The sequence below is a fragment of the Abrus precatorius genome, unplaced genomic scaffold (assembly GCF_003935025.1).
Source record: "Abrus precatorius isolate BTA unplaced genomic scaffold, Abrus_2018 Scaffold1, whole genome shotgun sequence".
Taxonomy (NCBI): domain Eukaryota; kingdom Viridiplantae; phylum Streptophyta; class Magnoliopsida; order Fabales; family Fabaceae; genus Abrus; species Abrus precatorius.
Window position 1 is genome coordinate 3,662,858 of NW_020874291.1, and position 23,176 is coordinate 3,686,033.

General features: G+C 29.8%; 1 protein-coding gene across 3 annotated transcripts; it reads left to right on the plus strand.

The window, feature by feature from the left end:
* Positions 1–11,705: 11,705 nt before the first annotated feature.
* LOC113856891 (zinc finger protein CONSTANS-LIKE 9-like) lies at positions 11,706–17,999 on the plus strand. 3 transcript variants are annotated; one of them, XM_027488680.1, is made up of 6 exons: positions 11,706–12,065; positions 13,019–13,724; positions 14,244–14,471; positions 16,529–16,833; positions 17,210–17,341; positions 17,475–17,999. In XM_027488680.1, the coding sequence occupies exons 2-5, from the start codon at positions 13,152–13,154 to the stop codon at positions 17,337–17,339; spliced, it is 1,236 nt and encodes a 411-aa protein (XP_027344481.1). In that variant the 5' UTR covers positions 11,706–12,065; positions 13,019–13,151; the 3' UTR covers positions 17,340–17,341; positions 17,475–17,999. The 3 variants fall into 3 exon arrangements, with proteins under 3 accessions (XP_027344481.1, XP_027344482.1, XP_027344483.1); XM_027488682.1 differs by lacking the exons at positions 11,706–12,065; positions 17,475–17,999 and having other exon boundaries at positions 13,152–13,683; positions 14,248–14,448; positions 16,566–16,833; positions 17,210–17,339; XM_027488681.1 differs by lacking the exons at positions 11,706–12,065; positions 17,210–17,341; positions 17,475–17,999 and having other exon boundaries at positions 13,141–13,724; positions 16,529–16,979.
* The last annotated feature ends 5,177 nt before the right edge of the window (positions 18,000–23,176 follow it).

Sequence of the window (23,176 nt, forward strand, 5' to 3'; positions counted from 1 at the left end):
TGATTCCTCCACCCATCCCATGGTCAAGTCAATTCGGGTCACGTGAAGAAAAAAAATGTCAAAACTGACTTAACCCAACCCATGATATTTTGATCAAGAAGGGTAATTTTTTATACCACAAACAACTCTAATTAGATCATTTGTAAATTTTAGATTAATTGTGTAAATAACTAATTTAAAAATATTTTAAATTAAGAATATTAACAATGGATACAAAAGATCTCTCTTTTGCAAACATAAATTCTAATCAGTTGCCTTTGTTTAGTTTGACTACAATCTTCTAAGCTCTTCCTTCATCGTTGACCTTTGTTGCATTTTCTACTCTTTCCCTCCGTTAGTAGGCAAATTACTTCTCAAGGTAAACTGGAAAGAACCTTAGTGAAGGACTCACCCAGTTGTTTATGGTTAGAGGAAAGGTATTCTAAATTAGGTTAGCATGAAAAGGGATTATAGAGTATTTTTTTGTTGAATAACTGATTTTAGTAGTTATTACACCAATATAAGCTTTAGAGATGAAGCATACATTATTAAATATGTAAATAAATCTTGAAAAATTAAAGACTGAAATATTAGATGATCTTGGTTTATGAGAGCTATTGTTATATTGTATGTAATGCTTAATGAAATACTAGTAATCTATTATAACAATTATTCTTGATTTATATGTCTTGGAGTTCAGTGAGTTAATATAAATTTTATTTTGCAAAATTGTCCCTTGTGAAGGCACACTCTTTTAAGAACATATTGGGTCTTATATTTTTTTGTAAATAGTAATGATAGGGTAGAGTTGTTGAGCCTAGAGATGAGTTGCACAATATTGGGAAAATTAATAGTTATATCTCAGTTGTATATTCATGTAATTTGGAGTAACATATTTAGCTCTTACAATATCTCTTGTATATAGTTAGCGCATCATATGCATAATTAGCACTTGATCTTTAGGCAAATGATTAGGATAATATGTTGTATATAATCCTTTGAATATTAATGTGAAAGAAAAAGTTGATTTCATACTCTTTCTTCATGGTATCAGATTAGGAATATAAACCCTTCCCAATACTACTATGACACTCTCTTTTATTTTTCTTCCATAGATGAATAAGATGGCAATGACAAAAATGGGAAGAAGAGGACTTCTCTCTCTCCACACTACAACGACGAGAATGAGAAGAAACAAACTTCTCTCTCTATACTATTTGCACCCTTATGATCATCCCGGCATAAATATTTGCCTTGTGATTTTGAAGGGAGATAATTACCATGAATGGGAAATCAATATGTGTAATGCGTTCCATACAAAGCGCAAACTGGATTTCTTGGATGGAACTATGACATAACCAATGGCGAATGGAAGCAACATCGTGGATTGGTGGAGTGTTAACTCTATGCTTGTAGTCTAGATCATACAATCTATCAAACCTTCCCTTTGCTCTAATATTACTTATTATAATACATTAAAGGATTTATGAAATGATCTACACCAACGATTTTTCATTAGTAATGAACCTCAGATTCTTCAACTACGGTCAAAACTGGTGTGTTGTGACCAAAATGGGTAGAATATTGCTGCATGCTATAGGCATCTAAAGAAGATTTGGGATGAGTTGTCTATATATATAATAAGAGAGTTTTAGTGTGGCAAATGTGTCTGCAAATGGGCAGCCGATTTGAGCAAGGAATGAGAAGATGAATGGGTTCACCAATTCTTGATGGGCTTGGATGATGATTTGTATGGAACGCTTCGTTCCAATGTTATCGCTCAAGATTTGCTTCCTCTATTGAACAAAGTGTATGCTTTGGTGGTGCAAGAACATCACAAGACCATGACGAAGGGGCATGAAGCACTAATTGAGGCAGTTGCTTTCACTATCCATGGTGGTCCTTCTAACTAGGATGGAACTAGAACATGTTCTAAGAAAGGTGTCTGCACAAATTGTGGGAGGCAAGGACATGATATTACTTCTTGCTTCAAAATTATTGGCTATCATAAATGGTGGAATAGTGGACGTGGTAATGGAAAATGCACTGGAAAAGGCAAAGGTGGTGTTTATAGGCAAGTGTATTTGTCGAAAAGTAATAAAAGGTTTTAAATTAAGTTCTCAAAATATTATCCCATAAGGATTGTACCCCAAATACCAAGAAAATGTTAATTTAAGGCTTTGTATAGGAGTTAGATTTGAAAGGAGAAGTGAGGGAAAGGGGAGGGTTAGAGGGATTTAATTTATGTTTGAGAGTTAATTATTTGAAAGGGGAATCCAAGATAGGACTTAATCTCAAGACCTCCAATAGATCACTAGACCTAAGCCTAAGAAACCAGAGGGGATTAGGGAAGTCTATTCCCAGAATGCAAAACCAGAAAGCATTACCTAACAAACTAATCTTTTCTACAAAAATGACATCTTGCAATTAATGAGACACATCGAGCATGACTTAACTCATAATAATCCCACAGGGAACTCTATTCAAGACCTGTTAGGCTTAAATTATGATATAAATTGGCTTCATCCAAATATCAAGAAGGGTGACCCTTGTGATAGGCCACCTAACTTAGATTCCCATAAGGAGAGTGACAATAATAGTGACTCTTTTCCCGTATCAAAGAAACCTGCTAAGGTATCTAATTAGTTAGAATCCAGTTTAGTCAACCATCAACATCCTAAGGATGCAACCGTATAATTTCTCTAGTTTTTGATGAACTGTCTTTTCTGGAATTATAGGGGGGATGGTAACAAATCTTTCTCCAAGATGATTCATGATCTAATTGCTATTTACAAGTTAGATTTTCTTACTCTGTTTGAACCTAGAGTTAGCTCAAATAAAGTTGATAGGATTATAGAGAGAATTAATTTGGATAGGTCAATGAAGATGGATGCTATTGGGTATTCTAGAAGAATTTGGTGTTTTTGGAATACTAATAGGGTCAAGATTTCCACCCTATCCATATCTAAATATGTTATTCATCTAATAGTTAAAAACTTTGGCAGTGAGGACTGGATCCTTTCCTCAATTTATGCCAATCCCTATGAAAGATTGAGACCTAAGTGCTGGAAAGAATTAATGGATTTCAATTCTTTTGTTTAGTGTCCTTGGATGCTGGCTGGGGATTTTAATTCAACCCTTTATGATATTGAGAAAGTGGGAGGCAAACCAATTAACCCCCTTCACTCAAAGCAATTTGTTGAGTGTCTTAACAGGTGTGAGTTAATTGATTTAGGTTATAAGAGTAATCCTTTTACCTGGAATAAAGGCAATTTAAAAGAGAGAATTGATAGAGCTATTGCCAATGAGGCCTGGAATCTGGCTTTTCAACATAGCTCTGTAATTCATGCACTTATCCCAAAGTCTGATCATGTGGGCATATGGCTCAAGATAAGATGCATGGACAGTAATATAAAAAATAACAAACCTTTCAAATTCCTTACTCCCTAGTTGTCCTGCCCTGATTTTAATAATCATGTAAGGAGTTCTTGGACTAAAATCATTAGTAGGTTTCAAAATAATATTTCGAATTGGAATAGAGAAACTTTTGGTAATATTTTTAATAAGAAAAAGCATCTATTTAGGAGGATTGAAGGGATCCACAATAAATTATCAACAGGCCAGAATCCTTTCCTATCTAATCTGTTAAATTCTCTTTGGAAAGAGTACCAGCTAATCTTAGACCAAGAGAATTTTTTCTGGATGCACTATTATAGAAGTACCTAGATTTGCTTAGGTGATAGGAACACTAAGTTTTTCTATAGAGCTGCAGTCCATCGCAGGAAAAAGAATTTAATTCAGACTTTTAAGGATGACCAAGGTAACTGGGTTTATGATTCTGCCAACCTTAAGTCTATGACCCTCAATTACTTTAGAGATATTTATCATGACCCTAATCCTAGTTTTAGTATTCTAAATTGTCAGGTCTCTTTCCCTCCCCTAAGGGAGTCTGACAGGGATACCCTTCTCTCGAATCTCTCCTTAGAGGAAGTAAAAGCTTCCTTTTTCAGTATAGCTAACCTTAAATCTCCTAGAACTGATGGGTTACATGTTATCTTTTTTAAACAAATAGTGGCAATTTCTTGCTCCTTTCATTTTTGATTTTGTTAAGGATATCTTTAATAACCCTCATAAGATTGCAACTGTTAATATAACAGGGATAACTCTTATTCCTAAATCTGAGAACCCTGAGTACATTAAGAATTTTAGACCTATATCTCTTTGTAATGTGAGTTACAAAATTATTACTAAAATAATTGCTAATAGAATCAAAGGGTCTCTAAATTATATTATTTTCCCTAACCAGTCCAGCTTCATTCCTGATAGATTGGGAGTGGATAATTTCCTGATTCTTCAAGAATTAACTCATTCCATGCATAGACTGAAAGGTAAAAAAAGGTTCATGATCATTAAATTAGACTTAGAAAAAGCCAATAATAGGTTGAGATGGAACTTTATCACTGACACCCTTAGGAAAATTGGTTTCCATCCAGATTTGGTGTCCCTTATTCACTATTGCATAACTTCCTCCACCCTCTTTATCAACTGGAATAATAGTATTCTGAGTCTTTTAAACCTTCTCGAGGTATCCGCCAAGGAGATCCTTTATCTCCCTACCTGTTTGTTCTTTGTATTGAGAGACTTGCCTACTTGATTAATGAAAAAATTTTAAATAAAACTTGGACTCCCTTTTCTTTTAGTAATCAAGGGCTTGATATTTCTCATTTATTTTGTGCAGATGACACTATCCTGGTTGCTGAAACCAATCTGCAACAAGCCTTAATTATCAAGAATACCCTTGACTCGTTTTGTGCTACTTCTGGGCTAAAAATTAACTCAACTAAATCTTTTCTAGTTTTCTCACAAATACTAAGTCTGATCTGATTCATGAAATTAGTGTAATTTTAGGCATAAACCCTTCTAATCAACTAGGCAAGTACCTGGGTATCCCAGTTACCCACAATAGACCTAATAAAAAAAACATTTTACTTTTCTCACTGATAAAATAAAGAAAAATTGAACTTATAAAAAATGAATTTGTCTCTAGCTGGGAGGGTAACTTTAGCCTAGGCCAGTCTTATAAGTATTTCCCCCTATGTGATGCAAGTTACTAGTATCCCTGCTTCTGTTTGCAATGACATTAACAACATTTGTAAGCATTTCATATGGGGTTCTTTAGGGGGACATAAGAGTCATCCTATAGGTTGATAGAAAATTTGTAGGCCCAAAATTAAAGAAGGTCTTGGCTTTAGGGATCTTAGGACCCTTAATAAAGCTTATCTTATGAAAATATGGTGGAGGTTGTTTATATCTGCTAATGCTTTGTGAGCCAAAGTCTTGTATAATAAGTATAAGTTTAGGATTGGGAAAAACCCTAGTCTTTGTAACATTCATCAAGTTTTCCATTTGTAGAAGGATTTAATCTCTGTTTGGCCTATTTTTAACCAAGGTCTAAGTTGGACTCTAGGGAATGGATTAACTACCAAGTTCTGGTCTGATAACTAGATTCCTCAATGTCCAGAATTAGCTAGATTTTCTAAATTTCCTATGCCTAACCCTAATCTAGACCTTCCTATAGGTTTCTTTTCTACTAATAATAGTTGGGATTGGGAGAAACTGTCAACAATTCTCCCTGATCATATTTGTCAGATATAGCCCTTATAGATCCCCTAAGAGAGCTAATGTTCCTGATTTAGTGTACTAGAATAAGACCAGCAATAGTACCTTTTTCTATTAAGATGACCTACACCCTGTTATGCAATCTAGATCACATTCCCAAGTATAACCAGGACATTTTTAGGCTGGTTTAGAAGGGATGAGACTCATAAATCAACATTCCTCCTCTAGAAAGTGGCCCATGAGAAACTTCTCATGAATAAGAAAAGGTGGAAGCAAAATATGATAAACTCTTTAGAGTGTCCTAGATGTGGCGAAGCTCCTGAGATAATTATGTATGTCCTTAGGGACTGTTTTTATGCCAAGACAGTATGGGATCATTTTGTGGTCCCTAAACATTGGGTTCCTTTTTTTAGCAAAGGAACCTTAGATTAGTTATCTTTTAATTTATCTGATCATAATCATAGCCTTTTCTTGGATTGGGGGAAAAATTTTGGGCTCATTGTTTGGAATTTATGGATGGACAGGAACACTTTTGTTTTCAAAAAACTTCTAATCAACCTAACTGCCTTGTTCATAAAATTATTTGTGATTTTAACTTTTTAATTTCCTGCTACAAGGACCCTTATATTAATATGCATCAAGTGATTCTTAATCAGTTGAAGATCAAATGGATGGCTCCTCCCCTTGGCCAAGTGAAGCTAAATGTGGATGAGGCAATTTCTAGATTGTATGAAGGAGCTGCTTGTGGTGGCCTTATTTGTGATAGCTCAGGCCAGTGGTTAAGCTGGTTTTTGCAAAAAAATTATTCTGTGCTCTCCAATTGAAGCGAAGCTTTAGGGGTTATATTATGGAATATTTCTTGTTGTTAGAAATAATTTCCAATGGGTTTGGATTGAAAGTGACTGCAAACAAGATATTGGACTGATCCAACATATTCAATCGCCATCTCACCCTCTGTTTAAGGTGATTCAAGATATCAAAAATTTGTTGAGTCAAATTAAATGTATTAGATTAGGGCACATTTGTAGGGAGGCTAATCAATGTGCCAATAGTTTAGCCAAGTTAGGTTTGGAGAAGTCCTTGCAAGTTTGTTATTTTGATGTGGCTTCATTCCCCTTTTCTTTCGCATGATTTATTGGGTATAGGATTTCATAAATTTCCTGTGTAATATCTTTCTGTTGGGCTTTTAGCCCCTTAATATAGCAAAAAAAAAATATATCTAAAACTCTCTCAAACTAATTTTAAACATTTATTATGCCTTTAATTTATCGTTACGAATAATTTTTTAAGATAAAAATTTCTGTTTTTAGTGTAATCACTCAATTACAATCAAATTTACACTAATTATGATAAATGAGTAAAAAAAGGAGGGTGCCACATGCTTAAATGTACAAAACTTATTTTTACAATTTGGTTTCTATACAAAATAATTTATAAATAAATTCTTAAATAAAAAAATATTTTTAAAATCTTCCCTCTGGTTAACATTCATATAATCTCGTTATTTTGTATTTAAATATTGTTTTCATTTTTTTTTATTATAATCCTTATTTTTTCATTTTAGTCGTTATACAAAAAATAAAATTAAATTATTGAGATCAAAACAAAGGAATGTTTTACATAGAGACAACAATAAAAAAAATATGTTTATTAAAAAATTAAAATGAAAAATAAAATATCATGTATAAAAACAAAAATAAAAGTCATTATTAAAATAAGTTACGAAGGTTATAATGATTCATAATAGATTAAAAAAAGTGATTTACTATCTTTAAATATTATAACTATAAATCAATGTGATTGTAAAAATTATTACAAGAAATTGATGCTTGAAAGTTTGGTAAAAAAAAAAATAGTTACTTTGATATTTTTGAGAGATTATTTAAGAGACTGTAATACCTTAAATATTTTTTATATTTTTAATTAAAATTAAAATTTAATCTTGAAAATTAGTATCAACCTTTATTATATCAGTTATTGAGATAAAATTTTACTTTTAACTAAAGACTGGTGCTAAATAACTACATTTGAGTTTTGTTTATAAAATAAATAATCCATCATAATTATGTTGAAAATATGAACAAATTTAATTATAAATTTACTTATAAGATGCACGAATAAAACTAAAAAAAAAAATTAAAGTCACCATTACTTTATCAAGTGAAAAATAAAATGATTTTAATACTTAAAAATTAATTCACATTCTCTCTTTATAATAATATTTCTAATCTCATTAGGTTATAATAATACTGTTTAAAATTATTATATTAAAATAAAAAAGTATACTAAATATTTTAATATATTTTATTAACTTAATCATTAAAATTAAAATTTTTTATTTTATTATTTATTTTTATTTTTATATATTTCGAAAAATATACACGAAACATGTTTTTTTTTAAATTACAGTATTCAAATAATATCAGCAGATGCAATCATTTTATCAAATCTAAGTTACTGCAAATATATATATAAATAAATATAGAAACTGCTGCTTGGAAATGAATGAAGCGACAGCTAATGGAAAGCAGTGGGCAACAAGTGGCAATTGGAGTTGGACGTAGTGGATAGAGCACGATTAGGACAAAAAAAAGTAAAAAAAAAAAAAAAACCAACCTAAGACACTGTTTGTACAGATAAGGTATTTTTGGAACTTAATGCTAATTTAAAATTCATACAATGCCCACTCAATCGACAATGATAAGACGTGTGAGATCCAACCCCACCGTCACAAAAGGTGTTACTTTTCCGTGAATTCACCAAAAGCCTCTTCTATTACATGCTATTTACAAATTAATGCCACTCCCCATTTCATTTAATTTAAGTAACAGAATTATTATTATTTATTTAAATTACGTGTATTATGTAAAAATAATAATTTCACTTGAGGTAGAAGGACTTACACAATAATAAAGCTAGTTGTTTTAATAATAATTTAATTTTTATATACAAAGTTTAAATCTTATATAAAAATATTAAGTATATATTATTTAAATCGAATTCATTTTACTAAAAATATTAATAACATATTTTTTTATTATTGACTAAAATTAATTAAATATTAAAAATATATAAAAAATTATCAATTTAAAATTTAAAAAGAGTGAAACATATGTGATTTTCATAATTTTTGATAAATTTTAACATTAAAAAGTGTTATAAAAAATGTGTTAAAAAATATATGGTTAATATTATTTATTTTCTTTTTTGCTTGCTGTTCAGACATGAATATATTTTTTAATATTTTTAAATTAAAGTTAAAATTATTGAGAAAGTTGACTATTATCGGAGACTATCGTTAATCAGTGGACCGGATAGAGCCGGATTAGGTGCCAACAATTTGGGACGGTCATTCAATTGCAACTGTTGAATGGATAGTCAACAATTCAGTTTTGAATTATAAAAGATTTAGATGAATTTTAGTAAAATAATAATACGTAGAAAGAGAATTTATATATTGGCATGAATAAGAGAATAGGAGTGAGTCATCACTCATCACTGTTTATCGAAATATTAATTTAATAATATTATTTGTTAGCCGCAAACACGTGTTAAAAATGAATGGTGGAGTTTTGTTGGTAAACATGCCTTTCAAGTGCCTCAAATAGAAAATACGTTAAGGCAAACGTGTAAAGAAAATGCTCCAAGGCATAAATCTTCGTCGTAGAGGGCAATTTGTACGAAAGTAGATCAAGCAACTACTTCACGTGAGTATTCTTATTTTAAACAAAATTAGTTACAATATTATAATTTTAAAATTTTATTTTAATAATATGCGTAATATAAGTAGACGTTTAATGAAAGGTGTGAAACCTAGAAAATAAACAGGACCTGTTTAATTTTATAATCGAAATATTAAAATTTATTTTAATAATAAATGATAAGGGGAATTGAGAAAATAATTGAGTCGTGAAGACTTTGGATTAGATCAAATAATGCTCCAGATTTTATATAAAATTAATTAATAATCACCGTGAAACCGACCATTAGATTTGATGTGTAAGTCTATTTTTTCAATATAAAACATTTTATATAATGAAAATAAAAAGGAAAACGTGCATGATACATGGGATAATCAGAACCTATACAATAATATTATATAAATTGACCACACAAGAGTTTTGTTAGTAGTTAATGGGTGCGTCTATTATTTATTCATCATACTTTATTTTATTTTATTTTATTTATTTGTTGGATAGTATCATGTTTTTTTTTTACCTTATTGTTTAAGAGATTTTTTTAAATATAATGCTGAGTGCGTGTTTTACAATTAATTGTTTTTTTTTTCAAACTCTTAATAGCTTGTTAAGAAAACTGAAAACTTTAAAATTATATATTTTTAATTAAAATCAACATATATTAAATTTATGTTGAAAAGTTATGAATTTAATACCAGATAATAGACTAATTTATTAATAGAGGTTAATTTGAGTAACAAGTAATCTAGTTTGAGTTCTTACATAAAATTTTTTTAATAATAAATTTTTCTATCATATTTAAGTGTGTGAATTTTATATTATAGATATTAGAGTTTTTATTCACTGAAATTTAGTGTAGTTATATTTTCAAAAATACAAACAGTGGTAATTAAATTAAAAATTTAACAATTTTAAAATTTAGTTTTACCTCATTAGCTTGTTTATAATTAATTTCGTTTATAACTTTTAATAATTTTTTATTGATTTAGTATTTAATAAATATTTTATGCTAATAGAATAAAATAATTTTATTTACACAAAAATATTTAAAATAAAAAATAAAAAGTATTATTTGCATAAAGCTCTAATACACATATAATAATAATGATAAAAAATATAATTTTCAAATAAATCAATAAATAAATTTATAATTATTTAAATATACATATATTTACAAGTTATTCACAATTTATTAATATCAACTAAATAAAATTGAGCTTAGAATTAAATTTAAACTTATATATTCAATTAAATAAATAAATTCAAATAATTCGCGAACAATTTCACTCATTTAAAATTCAAATAATTTACGAATACTTCATGTGATTTAGACTTTTAAATTTCACTCATTTAAAATTCAAAAAAATTATGTTAATTAAAGTAAGCAGTAGATAATAAAACATAATTATTAAATAATAATTTGGCAAGTTATTGCTTTGGGGGCAGGAAACCAACTATCCACTGTCAAATCCATGGATGACTTGCCGCCGGAACCTGAAAAGACCTACTCAGAAAATAAAACAAAAAACAATTAGTAAATAAAAAGGGATAACAAAAAAGGCCTTTTTTTTTATTAAAAATTTATATTTTTAAAATTATTTACTAAAATATATAAAGACATTATTTGTCTGAAGGGATTTTTGTCACGTAAAAGTATTATTAGTACAACATTTATTTTTAAAAAAAATTAAATTCACGTTTTACATATGCAATACACAATAGGCATTAACCATCAACGACTACAATTTTATTATGTAATGCAAATATAATAATCAAACGAAAAATAATGAAAAATAAATAATAATCAGTTTCTTTAAAATATGTTTAATAAATAAGATAATAAAATAGAATAAAATATTCATTTTATTTTAGATATTTATTCAATTAATAGAATATAATATATGTTTATTCTATTTTTTAAGCATAAATTATAAGAAGATTTAAATTAATAATAAGATAATACAATATATTTTATTTTTATTTATTATATTTTTTATCTAACACTCATATTCTATCAATACTTACATTATTATGTTAACCAAACAAATTCTTAACAGATTCGTTAACAAATTTTATTTTTTTTTAATATATTTCAATATAAATATTTAAAAATATAATTTATTTTCTTAAATATTATTCTTCACATAGTAATTAGGAACTCCTTGAGAAAACAAAAGCAAGAATGTCACTGTACAATCACAGGAACACAGAAAAAGAAAAAAGTGGGAATATTACAATTATGATATTATTATTATATTATTATTATATTTTGTCATGTGAGAGACCAAGAAAAAGGAAAGCCCTAACCTTTTCCTTTCACTAAGAAAAGGACATGGTCCCACTTGCATTATATATTTTTACTCTTTTGTTTGCACTTTTTATCAGCTTTGCTCATGTCACATTACCTCTATGAACACCATTTGCATTATTCTTCTTCTCATATCTCATCTACACACATCTCTCTATCTACCTTCTATCTTCCTATTCCTTTCTATCGCAACTTCTAAACAGAACAGAACAGAGCAGAACAGAACAGAGGAGAGAGAAAACAAACAAAAATTAAAAAAAAAAAAAAGTAAGAGCGAGAAAGAGGAGCAAAGTCACTGTGTCTCTGTTGTTCTCTTGGAAAAAGTTCAGCTGCTTCCCTAGGGTTCTTTGCTTTCAAGTTTTCCATAAAAAATTGATTATTTAATATTTACATATATTTTTTTCTGAAAAAGCAAAGCCCTTTTGCTTACCGATCTTGTTCTCTGCCTTCCTTGCCGTAAGGTAATTTTCTTGCCTAGTGCTTTCTTATCTTTCATGAAAACGCACGTTTTTTTAGTTGTTTTGTGTTATTTTTTCTTTTTAATTTCTTTATATATATATATATATATTTTGAAGTTCGTGTTTTCTGGGCATGATACTTTTTGTGGGTGCTTATGACAGAATTTTAAGAAAGTGGTGATTGGATTAGATGTGTTATTCTTGTTGTCTTTGTTTCTCTTGCTTTTTTAGTTGTAGTCTTTGTGGGGTATATGATTCTGGGTTAGTGATGTTTATTTTTGGTTATTTATAATTGATCTACCACTTATAATTTATCCCATAATTTTTTATTCTTTGAATTCGATTGTTGTTGATTATACTGATGGGAATGGCCTTGTTTAGAGATGAAATGAAAAGGTAATTTTGCTATGTAACTTTTATTTTAGGTATGCAATGTTTTTTACTTTCAAATCTGAAGTCGCTTTGGCAATTATTCTTAGCAGTTATTATTAGGTAATGTTGTCTCAGTTGTTTTTTTTTTTTTTAATTATTGTTTTGAAAGAATCACTTGCTTTTGTATAATTTCGTGCTGATGTAAAAATAGTTTTTTGAGTTTTTAGCTTATTATTTCTCCTTTTCTTTTTTGTTTATAGGATTTATTTTTGTTTTCTTTTAATCTTTTAAATCTAAATATACATCATGCATGGAGGCATACATATATGTTTCATTGCTTTGAACTGTTTCATAATTTTTTGGTCTTGGCTACCACTTTTCATAATCTTGGTCCTATAAATTACTTGCGGTTGCATCTATATACTATTCTTGAGAATTGGCTGTAGTCTTCCCATTTTTGTTTTTCATAATTCTCAGCTCTAATTAAAATGCTAACTTATTTGTTTATTGGTAGCTGGGAATTTACAGCATGAAAGTTCTGTTTTCATTGTAACATTGTCTAACAATGTATGCTTATATGACAGAATTCAGCTTCTGCATCTTCAAATAAGGAAGAGGAACTTCTGTTGTCAGAAGATATTGTAGTTTTGCAACAACTGTTACTAGGTTGAGATTCCTTAATTTAGGTTAAGGAACAAGAGAAAAGTGATTCTAAAGATGGGTTATATATGTGACTTTTGTGGAGACCAGAGGTCCATGGTGTACTGCCGCTCTGATGCTGCATGCTTATGTTTGTCATGTGATCGGAATGTTCATTCTGCTAATGCTCTTTCTAGGCGTCATTCGCGGACCCTTTTATGTGAGAGATGCAATTCACAACCTGCCTTTGTAAGGTGTGCTGAGGAGAAAATTTCGCTTTGTCAGAATTGTGATTGGTTAGTTCATGGCACCTCTGCCTCTTCTTCAACACATAAGAGACAAGCAATCAATTGCTACTCTGGCTGCCCTTCAGCGGTGGAACTGTCTTCAATATGGTCATTTGTGTTGGATATCCCTCATATGAGTGAATCTACATGTGAGCAAGAGCTAGGCTTAATGAGTATTAATGAAAACAACAACAAAAGTGGTTGGGTTCCTCCAGAAAACCAGGATTTGTCTGATTCTGATCAAGTTACTGATCTACCTGCTTTGGACAAGTCTTTGGTTTGTCCATCTTCAATGCCTGAGTCAAGCTTGGAACCTCGTATTCTGGACCAGCCAGCTGGACCTGCCAATGAATGTCTGCCAAAGGTATAACTGGATGTTATCATCATCATCATCATCATCATCATCATTGTCATCATGAATCACATCACCAACACTAGGTGTAATGATGGATTTTCTAACAACAGTAAAGGGAAAGAATTTATTTGATGGTTTTAAAATTTTGTTTGTATATAGAAACCAGAGAATAATAGCAAAATTTCTCACTGAATCATAATTCCTTTGGTTGAATTCTCAAGATTTTTGATTTTTTCATTTTCTATATAACTATTGCTTTATTTAATGCTTCATTTGTTTTATTGGTTTTTGGTCTAAGCTTAATTTATATTTTGGTTTTGCTGAAAATTAAGCTTTCCTGATTTAATGGTAGTTTGAAGTTATATTTCTATCATCAGTAGATAGCTTAGTTTAAAGGCTATTGTATGTATTATTTTGCCAATGTATGTCTTGTTTACTTAAACGATTTCACACAACTTTAGTTTTCTATATTAAAACTCTGACAATTTCTTCATATTATTTTGCTAATATCTCATATTTCATCACTAGTTATGCTGTCCGGCTACAAAATGTCCTGCACTATGTGAAGATGAGAATCTGTATGATGACTTCAACATGGATGAAGTGGATCTAAATCTTGAGAACTATGAAGAGCTTTTTGGTGTGGCCCTTAGTCATTCGGAAGAGCTTTTTGAAAATGGTGGAATTGATAGCTTGTTTGGAACAAAGGACATGTCTGCTGGAGATTCCAATTGTCAGGATGCTGTTGCTGCTGAGGTGCTAAACTCTCATCATCCTTTGTCTGTGATAATCATGGATTTTTTAATTTGTACTATTGAGCATCACATGTTATGTCCTGTATAGTTCATGCAATGATGTTCTTGTGTATTCACAAGTGTGCATTTATTTTCTCCTTGATCATCTGGTTCTTCTGAATATTTTAACCGTTATCATAAAGATTTAGAAATAGGGACTATTTTCAGTCCCAACAGGGATTTTTAGGCAATTTGCATTCTGAGCATGCCCCTTTGTTTTTTCAGTTTGCTTTGGTCTATTATTTGATCAATAATTTAAGTCACTTTTCCTTGTTTTATGTAGCTTTGGTTCTGACCTTCACTTTCCCTTCCTTTTTCATAATATTATTCTTTTATAAATAAAGTAATAAAATATTTGGGTCAGTTATTACTTATTATGCTTGTTTGCCTTGTCTATTTTATTTCAACTCTAAGCTATTTGCATTGGAATGTGAATTTTTTGGTCTACAATGTGTTGTAATATGAATGCATTATACATATACAGCTTTGCAAATTGAAGCTGTTGGACAGTGTTGAGCTGCTCTGCTTTCTGTCTTTTGTTCCAAGTCATTATTGTGAATTAAGTACCCTTCAATCAAATTTAAGTGGAGTGGTGATGGTAATAATGGAGATAGATGAATGAGAAAGGAAAATATCTTTTCTGACTAGTATTATCTAGGCCTTTGCATGGGAAATTCTTGAGTGTTTGAATAATATTGATATTATGCTTATGCTTGAGGCATGGATCTAATTCTTAGGTCTTCTGAAAATGGTGATGAAAGATTGGCAATTATTGTGGATATATGCCCAGTGTTAGGTCCTTAAAACTTTTTTCTTTCTTTTCTTTTTTTTCCTCAGTCTTCCTGGGACAGGATTTTTCTGGATAAAATTCTTAAATATACATCTCATGTAATTAAGCAGTGAAATAGCTAAGGGTTTCATGTTGAAGGAAGATTGGCTGGTAGGGTTGATTGAATGATTTCACTTATCAAAATTTGCTCACTGCTAAAAGGCCAGCATTTATGTTACAATGTTAGCACTTGATCAACTGTAATTATGTTAATTAGCTGGTGATTGGGCTATTAGATAGCTACTGATCATTAGGTCAATTGTTAACTTCTAATTAACTCATTTACTCCCTTGATTACTCCGTCGTTGGACTATTATAAAGTATAACTAGGATATCAAATATGAAGCCCGTATACAAAATTTCTCTCAACAATTCTCTCTTTCAATCGTCACAATGTTGTAAACTATATGATTTTTCTGAAAATTGTTTAAACTGATAATGCAAACTTTTAGACATTCATCTATCTCCAGTAATAGCTTAAGCTTTTAGGAGATTTGGTCCCTGACATGGCATCAAAGCATTTATGACCAACAGGCCAAGCGGTCCAGAATTCAAATCACGCTACCCCCATTTTTCAATATAAAAGTTGAATTTCAGGACGTGCTTCAATCCCAAAGGGCTTCTGGGTGAGGGATGTGTTAGATATCAAAATCATTCATGAGCCTCCACCTAATAGATTAAGTGTTTAGGAGGGTTGGTCCTTGATAATAAGAATCAAAGTCCTGATGTTATATACTGGTTTCTGTAATTTGCATAATGTTAAAGAAATAACATAAAATGTTGGTGTATCCTCACTCCTTGAATGTATAATACTTTCAAAGTGCAACATATATCTTTTTTACAATTTACAATCAAGTGTTAAGAATGATATGTTCACTGTTCAGTGTGATGCATGCGTAATGGACAGAACGATATAATTTGCATTATGGTTGTCTGTAATTTGCATAATGTTAAAGAAATGAAGTAAAATGTTGGTGTATTCACACTCCTTGAATGTATAATATTTATTTGAAGTGCTACATATATTTTGTTTACATTAAAGTGATAAGAATAAGATGTTCACTGTTCTGCGTGATGCATGCTTACAATGTGTTAGTGGTACTGGACAGTGCAATTTAATTTCTTTTGTGGGGGGTTGTTTAACATTTCTTTCGTGACATACTTATTTTCAGATCTAACTTTATGTCCAGGGGTCATCAGTTGGACTGGTCAACACAATGCAGCCAGCTTGCAGCAATGCAGCATCTGCAGATTCAATTTTGAGTACTAAAACTGAACCGATTCTTTGTTTTACTGGAAAGCAAGCCCAATCAAATCTCTCTTTTTCTGGCATTACTGGAGAGAGTAGCGCCGGAGACTATCAAGACTGTGGCGCTTCTTCAATGCTTCTCATGGGAGAACCTCCTTGGCTTACACCTTGTCCTGAGAATTCCCTGCAATCTGCTAACCGCAGTAATGCTGTCATGCGTTATAAGGAAAAGAAGAAGACACGGAAGTAAGTGATTACAATAATACTGTTTAAATTAAATTATTCTTCCCCCATATTTTTCATTCATCGCATAGACACCTCAATTTAATATTTTTTTCATAAGTGGGGGAAGATGTTGGTTAAATAATGGCAATTGTCAAGATGAATGTAATGACGGCCATGATCATTATCTTTGTTCTGATCTCCATTTGTTATTATTGAGTTGCAATCTTTATTTTTTTTCCTACAAACTAAACAACTCTTTCCCACTGCAAGGTTCGTTTTATTTTGAAACTTAAAAGCATGTTTTCTCTGTAGTTGACTTAACATCAAGTGTTATTATCTTATTAGGTTCATGTTCACTCTTTAGTTGATTTAACATTAATTGTAATTACCTTGTTAGGTTTGACAAAAAAGTAAGGTATGCCTCTCGCAAGGCAAGGGCTGATGTGAGAAGGCGGGTGAAGGGCCGGTTTGTCAAAGCTGGCGACGTCTATGATTATGACCCTTTGAGCACGACCAGAAGCTACTGAGTGTACAACTTTTAACCATGTTTTATAAAAGGAAACAAACAGTCATATAGTTGCAAAAGAAAAAAATTACCTGAAAATTGGATGAAATTTGATGCATTCTTTGTCCCTGCAATGACAAGCTATATTTTATCACAGGGGCCTTGATGTTCTTCAAGGAGGAAAAAGGTTGTGTTCAACAGTGTAAGCTCAGTTCTTTGTCCTTCACTGTGAGGCACAGCTAACTTGTGATGTCAGCTGGCATGGCATTATCAGAAAGTGCCCCCTTCAGGCAATGTGTTTGGATTGCCTTTCTGTCAAACTTGGCATTTTTCTGCTGCATAATTCTTCTCTAAGAATTCTCAAGTCTATGTTCTTTGGCATCAACCATACTCCATGTTTGTCAACTGGTTACATTAGAAGTGCCTGGGATGGCATGATTAGTGGCTTAATTTGACAGTTCCAGATAAATTACTAAGTTGTAGATTTTAAATATGTGGCCTCTTGGCTTTGACATGTATAGGACACAATCTACATGTATGCAGTTAGATGTATAATTGCCCAACGGTTCTGATGTCATCAGACACATTGTAAATTCAATGGTTCATGTATAGAATAGGATACTATGTATGCTGATAGCAGACATATTGGACATGTACCAATACAAGTTTTGTTTGTGACTCAGTATTGTCTTTGGGTTATGATGCACTTTTAACAGTGTTTGGTTTTATCATGAGTTAGATTTGAGGGGGAAGAGGCTATCTGAAGATTTTGTCATGATATATCTAATCTATGCATGATATCATAAAACATGGATACAAGTTTTTGGTATAAAATTTATACTTTTGGTTCAAATTCTCGAGGGAAAAGAGAGGACTAAAATTCCTCTTCAATTGATTTTAGTTCTCCAAAATTTGGGAGATGTAGAGGAGAGAAATGTTTTAAAATTATTTGGATAAATTTGTCTATAACTTCAGAGTTTTATTTTAGTATTTTCTTTTATTTATTTCCTCTTTTTCTTGTGAACAAAACGATTGTCTCTTTTCTTTATTATAGTCTCTCTTACCTTCCTATTTCCTTTCTTAATCTTTTTTCCTTTCATCTATGAATAAAACGTGTAATTGTACATTGCGGTTCGATGTTTTTAATTTATAAGCTTTGTGGTTTCAATTAACAAAAAGTTGTAATTTTTATAAATTATTGCACCTGTACATAACCTAATTCAAGAATATAATATTGAAAAACCCACAAGCACCGAACATAAAATTCAAATGGTTAATGATTTTACTGGTTGATTGCGTTTTCTTAGGGGTGTCTTAGAGGAGTTTTGTAGGGAAATAGAGAAGATAAATTTCATATTTTAAAAATATATATTTAAAATTATTATTTATTTAAAATAAAAGATATAAATTGATATCTTAAAATGAACTTAATGTATTAATCATGTATTTATTATTATAAGTGATATATAGAATTATTTTAATTTAAAATTAAAAAAATATGTTCTTTGCTCATTTTTTTTCTAAAACTCTCATATAAACATATGTTATAAATATGACAGAACATGGCTAATTTGTATGTAGTGTTGATATTACTAAAAAGTCGATATGTTTGCTAATAATAATATTAGCGATAGTACTACAAGTTTTGTGATTTTAAAAATATATTTTAACCAAAATGTGTTTTAATAAATAGGAAAAAATAATATATTTGGTTTCTACAGTTGACATATATTTACAAATTATACATTTTTTTTTTTTTAATGTTTTGGTCCCATAGTTAATGTTTTTCCTGTGAGTCCTTGCCTGAGTGACTCATCTCGCCTGGGTGAGATCTCTGCTGAGCGAGATCACTCTTACTTGGGCAAGGTAATAGTTGGACTGAGTTTATCCCATTCTCGCTTGAGCGAGACTCATCTCACTTGAGCAAGAATGCCCTGAAATCTTGTGGTTCTGGGCGCTCAGTCTTACTTAAGCGAGACCTATCTCGATTGAGTGAGATCTCCTGCACCAGACATCTACCAAAACACCCATAAATCATTCCCAAACACATTCCAACTGTAACACCAGTATTTTTAAGTATTAATTAAAGAATTATGTGATATTAAGTTTGATTAGAATAGATTTAGATGGAGTTTGAAATAAAATAAAATTAAAAAAAAAAGTGAACAATAAGTCGGTCATGAACAGTAATTTCAGCAATGAACAGTGATTCCGGCGGGAACAGTAAATCGGTGTGAACAATGTTTCCAGTGATGAATAATAAGGCGATGTGAACAGTACCCAATTTTTTTTTCGAGATTTTGCCTATAAATAGGGGGCCTTGCATGAAATTTTCATCTTTTTCACTAGTTTCAAAAGTTCTAGAGAGACCCAAAGCCATATACTACCATTTTTTCTTATCTTCAACCTCCTAAACTTGGATTTCTCTTCAGATCTGGGATCGTACGTTCATTCTAAGCGATTCAAACTAAGTTTCTCTAAGTTTGAATCTAGATTTACTGTTCATTTCTCTTCATCTCAAATTTCTTATAGGTATCTTATGATTTTTAGGATAAACTTTGATTTTAGAGCAAAATTTTTTGTTAAACCTTTGAGAAATCCTTCTCTTAAGGTAAGGAGGCTCTACTTTATCATTTTGTTATGTTTATTACTTGTATTCTCATAGATCTTGCCATATATGTGATTATACGTGGAATAATCCTTGTTTTGTGAAAAATAATCGGTGAAAAGTGAGAATAATTAGTTGTTTATATGATTTTATGATGAATATATGGTGAAAATGTGTTATTATGTTTAAACAGTGTATGACGAGGTATATTGAGGATGGTTGATATGATTTTGTGATTTTATGATATGAAATATACAAATAGATGGATGCTTCATGTTTAAATATATTGTGGTTCATGTAAAAAAATGATGTGTATTATGAATATGCCATGGTTTGATGTATATGATGAAAAGTATGTGGAAATATAATGAAAAATATGTGTGAACATGAAAAATGACATATGTGAACATATGAATTTGCTCAAAAGAGTATGAGATGGAAAAGGATATGATATAAATAGTTACAGAGATACACTGGGGTAGAAGATGAAAACGATATGGGATATCTTGGGAAAATACAGGGTGGTGAGTGACATTCAGGGTTGTACACAGAATATTGTATACGAATGCACCACATGACCGCACAATCGTTTCTTGACTTGACTCCTGACTATTACCTTTGCTAAGGGACTATCTATTGCATGCGTTGTATCCGTATTGCATTCGATCATTCAGCGACTATTTATATAGATGTGTAAGACCTCGAGATAGAGGCATCAGATAACTGTGGCCACAAGACACGATAAGCGTGGATAAAAGAAAAATAAATTGTGAATCTGTGGAATATAATATGTGTTTATGCGTTGAGATGAGAAATTGCTTTATATGACACAGTGATATGTAATACCATGATATTTTCTTTAATCGTGATATGATGAATATGTGTTATGTATGAATAATAGGATAGAGACTCACCCTTACACAACATTTTTAGGAAACCAAGACGAGTAGTATCAGGCTCATAGTACATGGATGGATGAGAACTGCTATAGGACTTAGTTATTTTAAGTTATGAATAGATATTTTTAGTTCTATAGCATTCTTTTGGAACAGTTGTAAAACTACTATTTCTTGTTGTTACAGATGAAAATTTTAGAATCTTTATTTTTCTAAAGTACTTATCAATTAGTGAAATTTTACTTTATGAACCTTATATCATTTCATTGTTCTTTCTCATTAGAGAGTTTTTGAAAGAAATTTACTTTATTATTTAAATTTTTATGAAAATTCATCATATATTGAGAAAAGAAATATAAGGTATTACAATTTTAGTAACACTATATAATATTAAACAATATACCAATTAATAATTAAATGAAAAAGAGGGTGTTATAGTTCTAGAGAGATATCTAACTTTAGTGTTCACAAACATTTAAGGAATTAATCTTAAACTTATTTATAATAAAAAATTAAAATAACATGTCCAACTCGTTATATTCACTCAAGTGTAATTCAATAAATTAGCTAAGGTATTTTATATTAAATATAAAATTTAATAATTAAATAAATTTTTTATATTTTTGAGAATAATTATATGTATAACAAAATTGTTTTAAAAAATATTTTAATTATTTTAACTTATAACTACTAATATTATGTATTAAAATATAAGAATTTAATAAAATTAATAATTTTAAAATATAATTTATTTTAAAATGATATTTTTATTATACAGTATCATATTTTAATTAAATATTAATATTTAATATATATTAATAATTATAAATTTAAGTGATAAAAATTTCAAAACTAAACTGTAAATTAAAAAAATTTAACAAAAATATTAATAAAAAGTAAAATTATAAAAAATATAAACAGAAAATGAAATTTTAAAATAAAAATAATATAATTCACAGGTATAAAAGTATTTTCATAAATATTTTATTTTTCTAATGGTAAACTTGAGTTTAATGAATTTGCTAGACACATTTGTTATTTTTGAAAAGGTAAGTGTCCAATAGTACCGAAAAACATTTGTGAATCATGAAACACGAGCATTGCACCCATGTTCATACAAGCTCAGCTCATCTCCATCATTACACTCGAAACGCGACAAAGAAATATGCAACACACACACACAATGGAAACGGTTTAGGTGATAAGGTTTTGGCGTACCCTTTTAAGGTCATGAGTTGCAATTGTCACTCGAACAAGGGCATGGGCAAAAGGTGTAACCATGTGAGAATAGTTTGGCACGTGTCATATATCAAATACAACACTGACACCTACGATGCTGCAGATGGAATGACACGTGACATTTGCGTAGCGTGATTTCATGCCACTCCACTCTCCACTTATTAGTGACATTCATCCAACCTTGACCTTTTTGCTACTTCTGAATCACTCAATATTCAAGAAAACTTTTATTTATCGATTAATATAATTTAGGTATCTTTTTAATTATTTTTAATTAAAATTTTATTTTAGCAATTTACAGGAAAATTTGTTTTGTATGACTGTTTCATCAGATTCAGCCCTACAATTTATTATTTCTCAGTAATATAGCATTTTATCAAATACCTTATAAACATCTCTAATACAAAAACTTGGAACATAACAAATATCATTTTAAATGTAAAATACCAAATACCTTACGAAGTTAATAAGTTAATATAAAATATAATTTTAATTAATCAATTCATACGTTACTTATGAATATGCTATAAGGAATTTTTTTTTATATTTTAAATGTATATTTTACTTTAATGTATATAAACTTTTAATTTAATAGTTAATTTTAAAATTAAATCATCTAATAAAAATTATTAAATAGTATAAAAATTGGTATGACCGATATATAAAATTAAAGTTTAATAAATATTATTATATTAAATCATCTTTAAATAAATTTAGAATTTTAGTATCTTTTATACAAATTAAAAATAGTCTACACGAGAATTAAATCTGTCACAACCACTTTCCAAAAGAATTAATAACATTATATTAAATATATATATATATATAAATCAAAATATTTAATTCAATATAAATTAGAGAAAAATTAAAACTCAACACTTCAATGGTAAAGTAAAGTTTCAATAGCATTCTCATATAATTTATAACCATATTTATTTGTTGGCAATTTATAAATATATATAAAAATTACTCAGTATGTAGCTAAAAGTACAAATTTACAATATTTTTAATTATTTACAACTCAGATTTAAATTTATAATATTTTCAATTATTTTCAATTACTCCTATCAATTCTCAGTCAGTCTATCCCTCAACATGTGAAGTGAAAATATTATC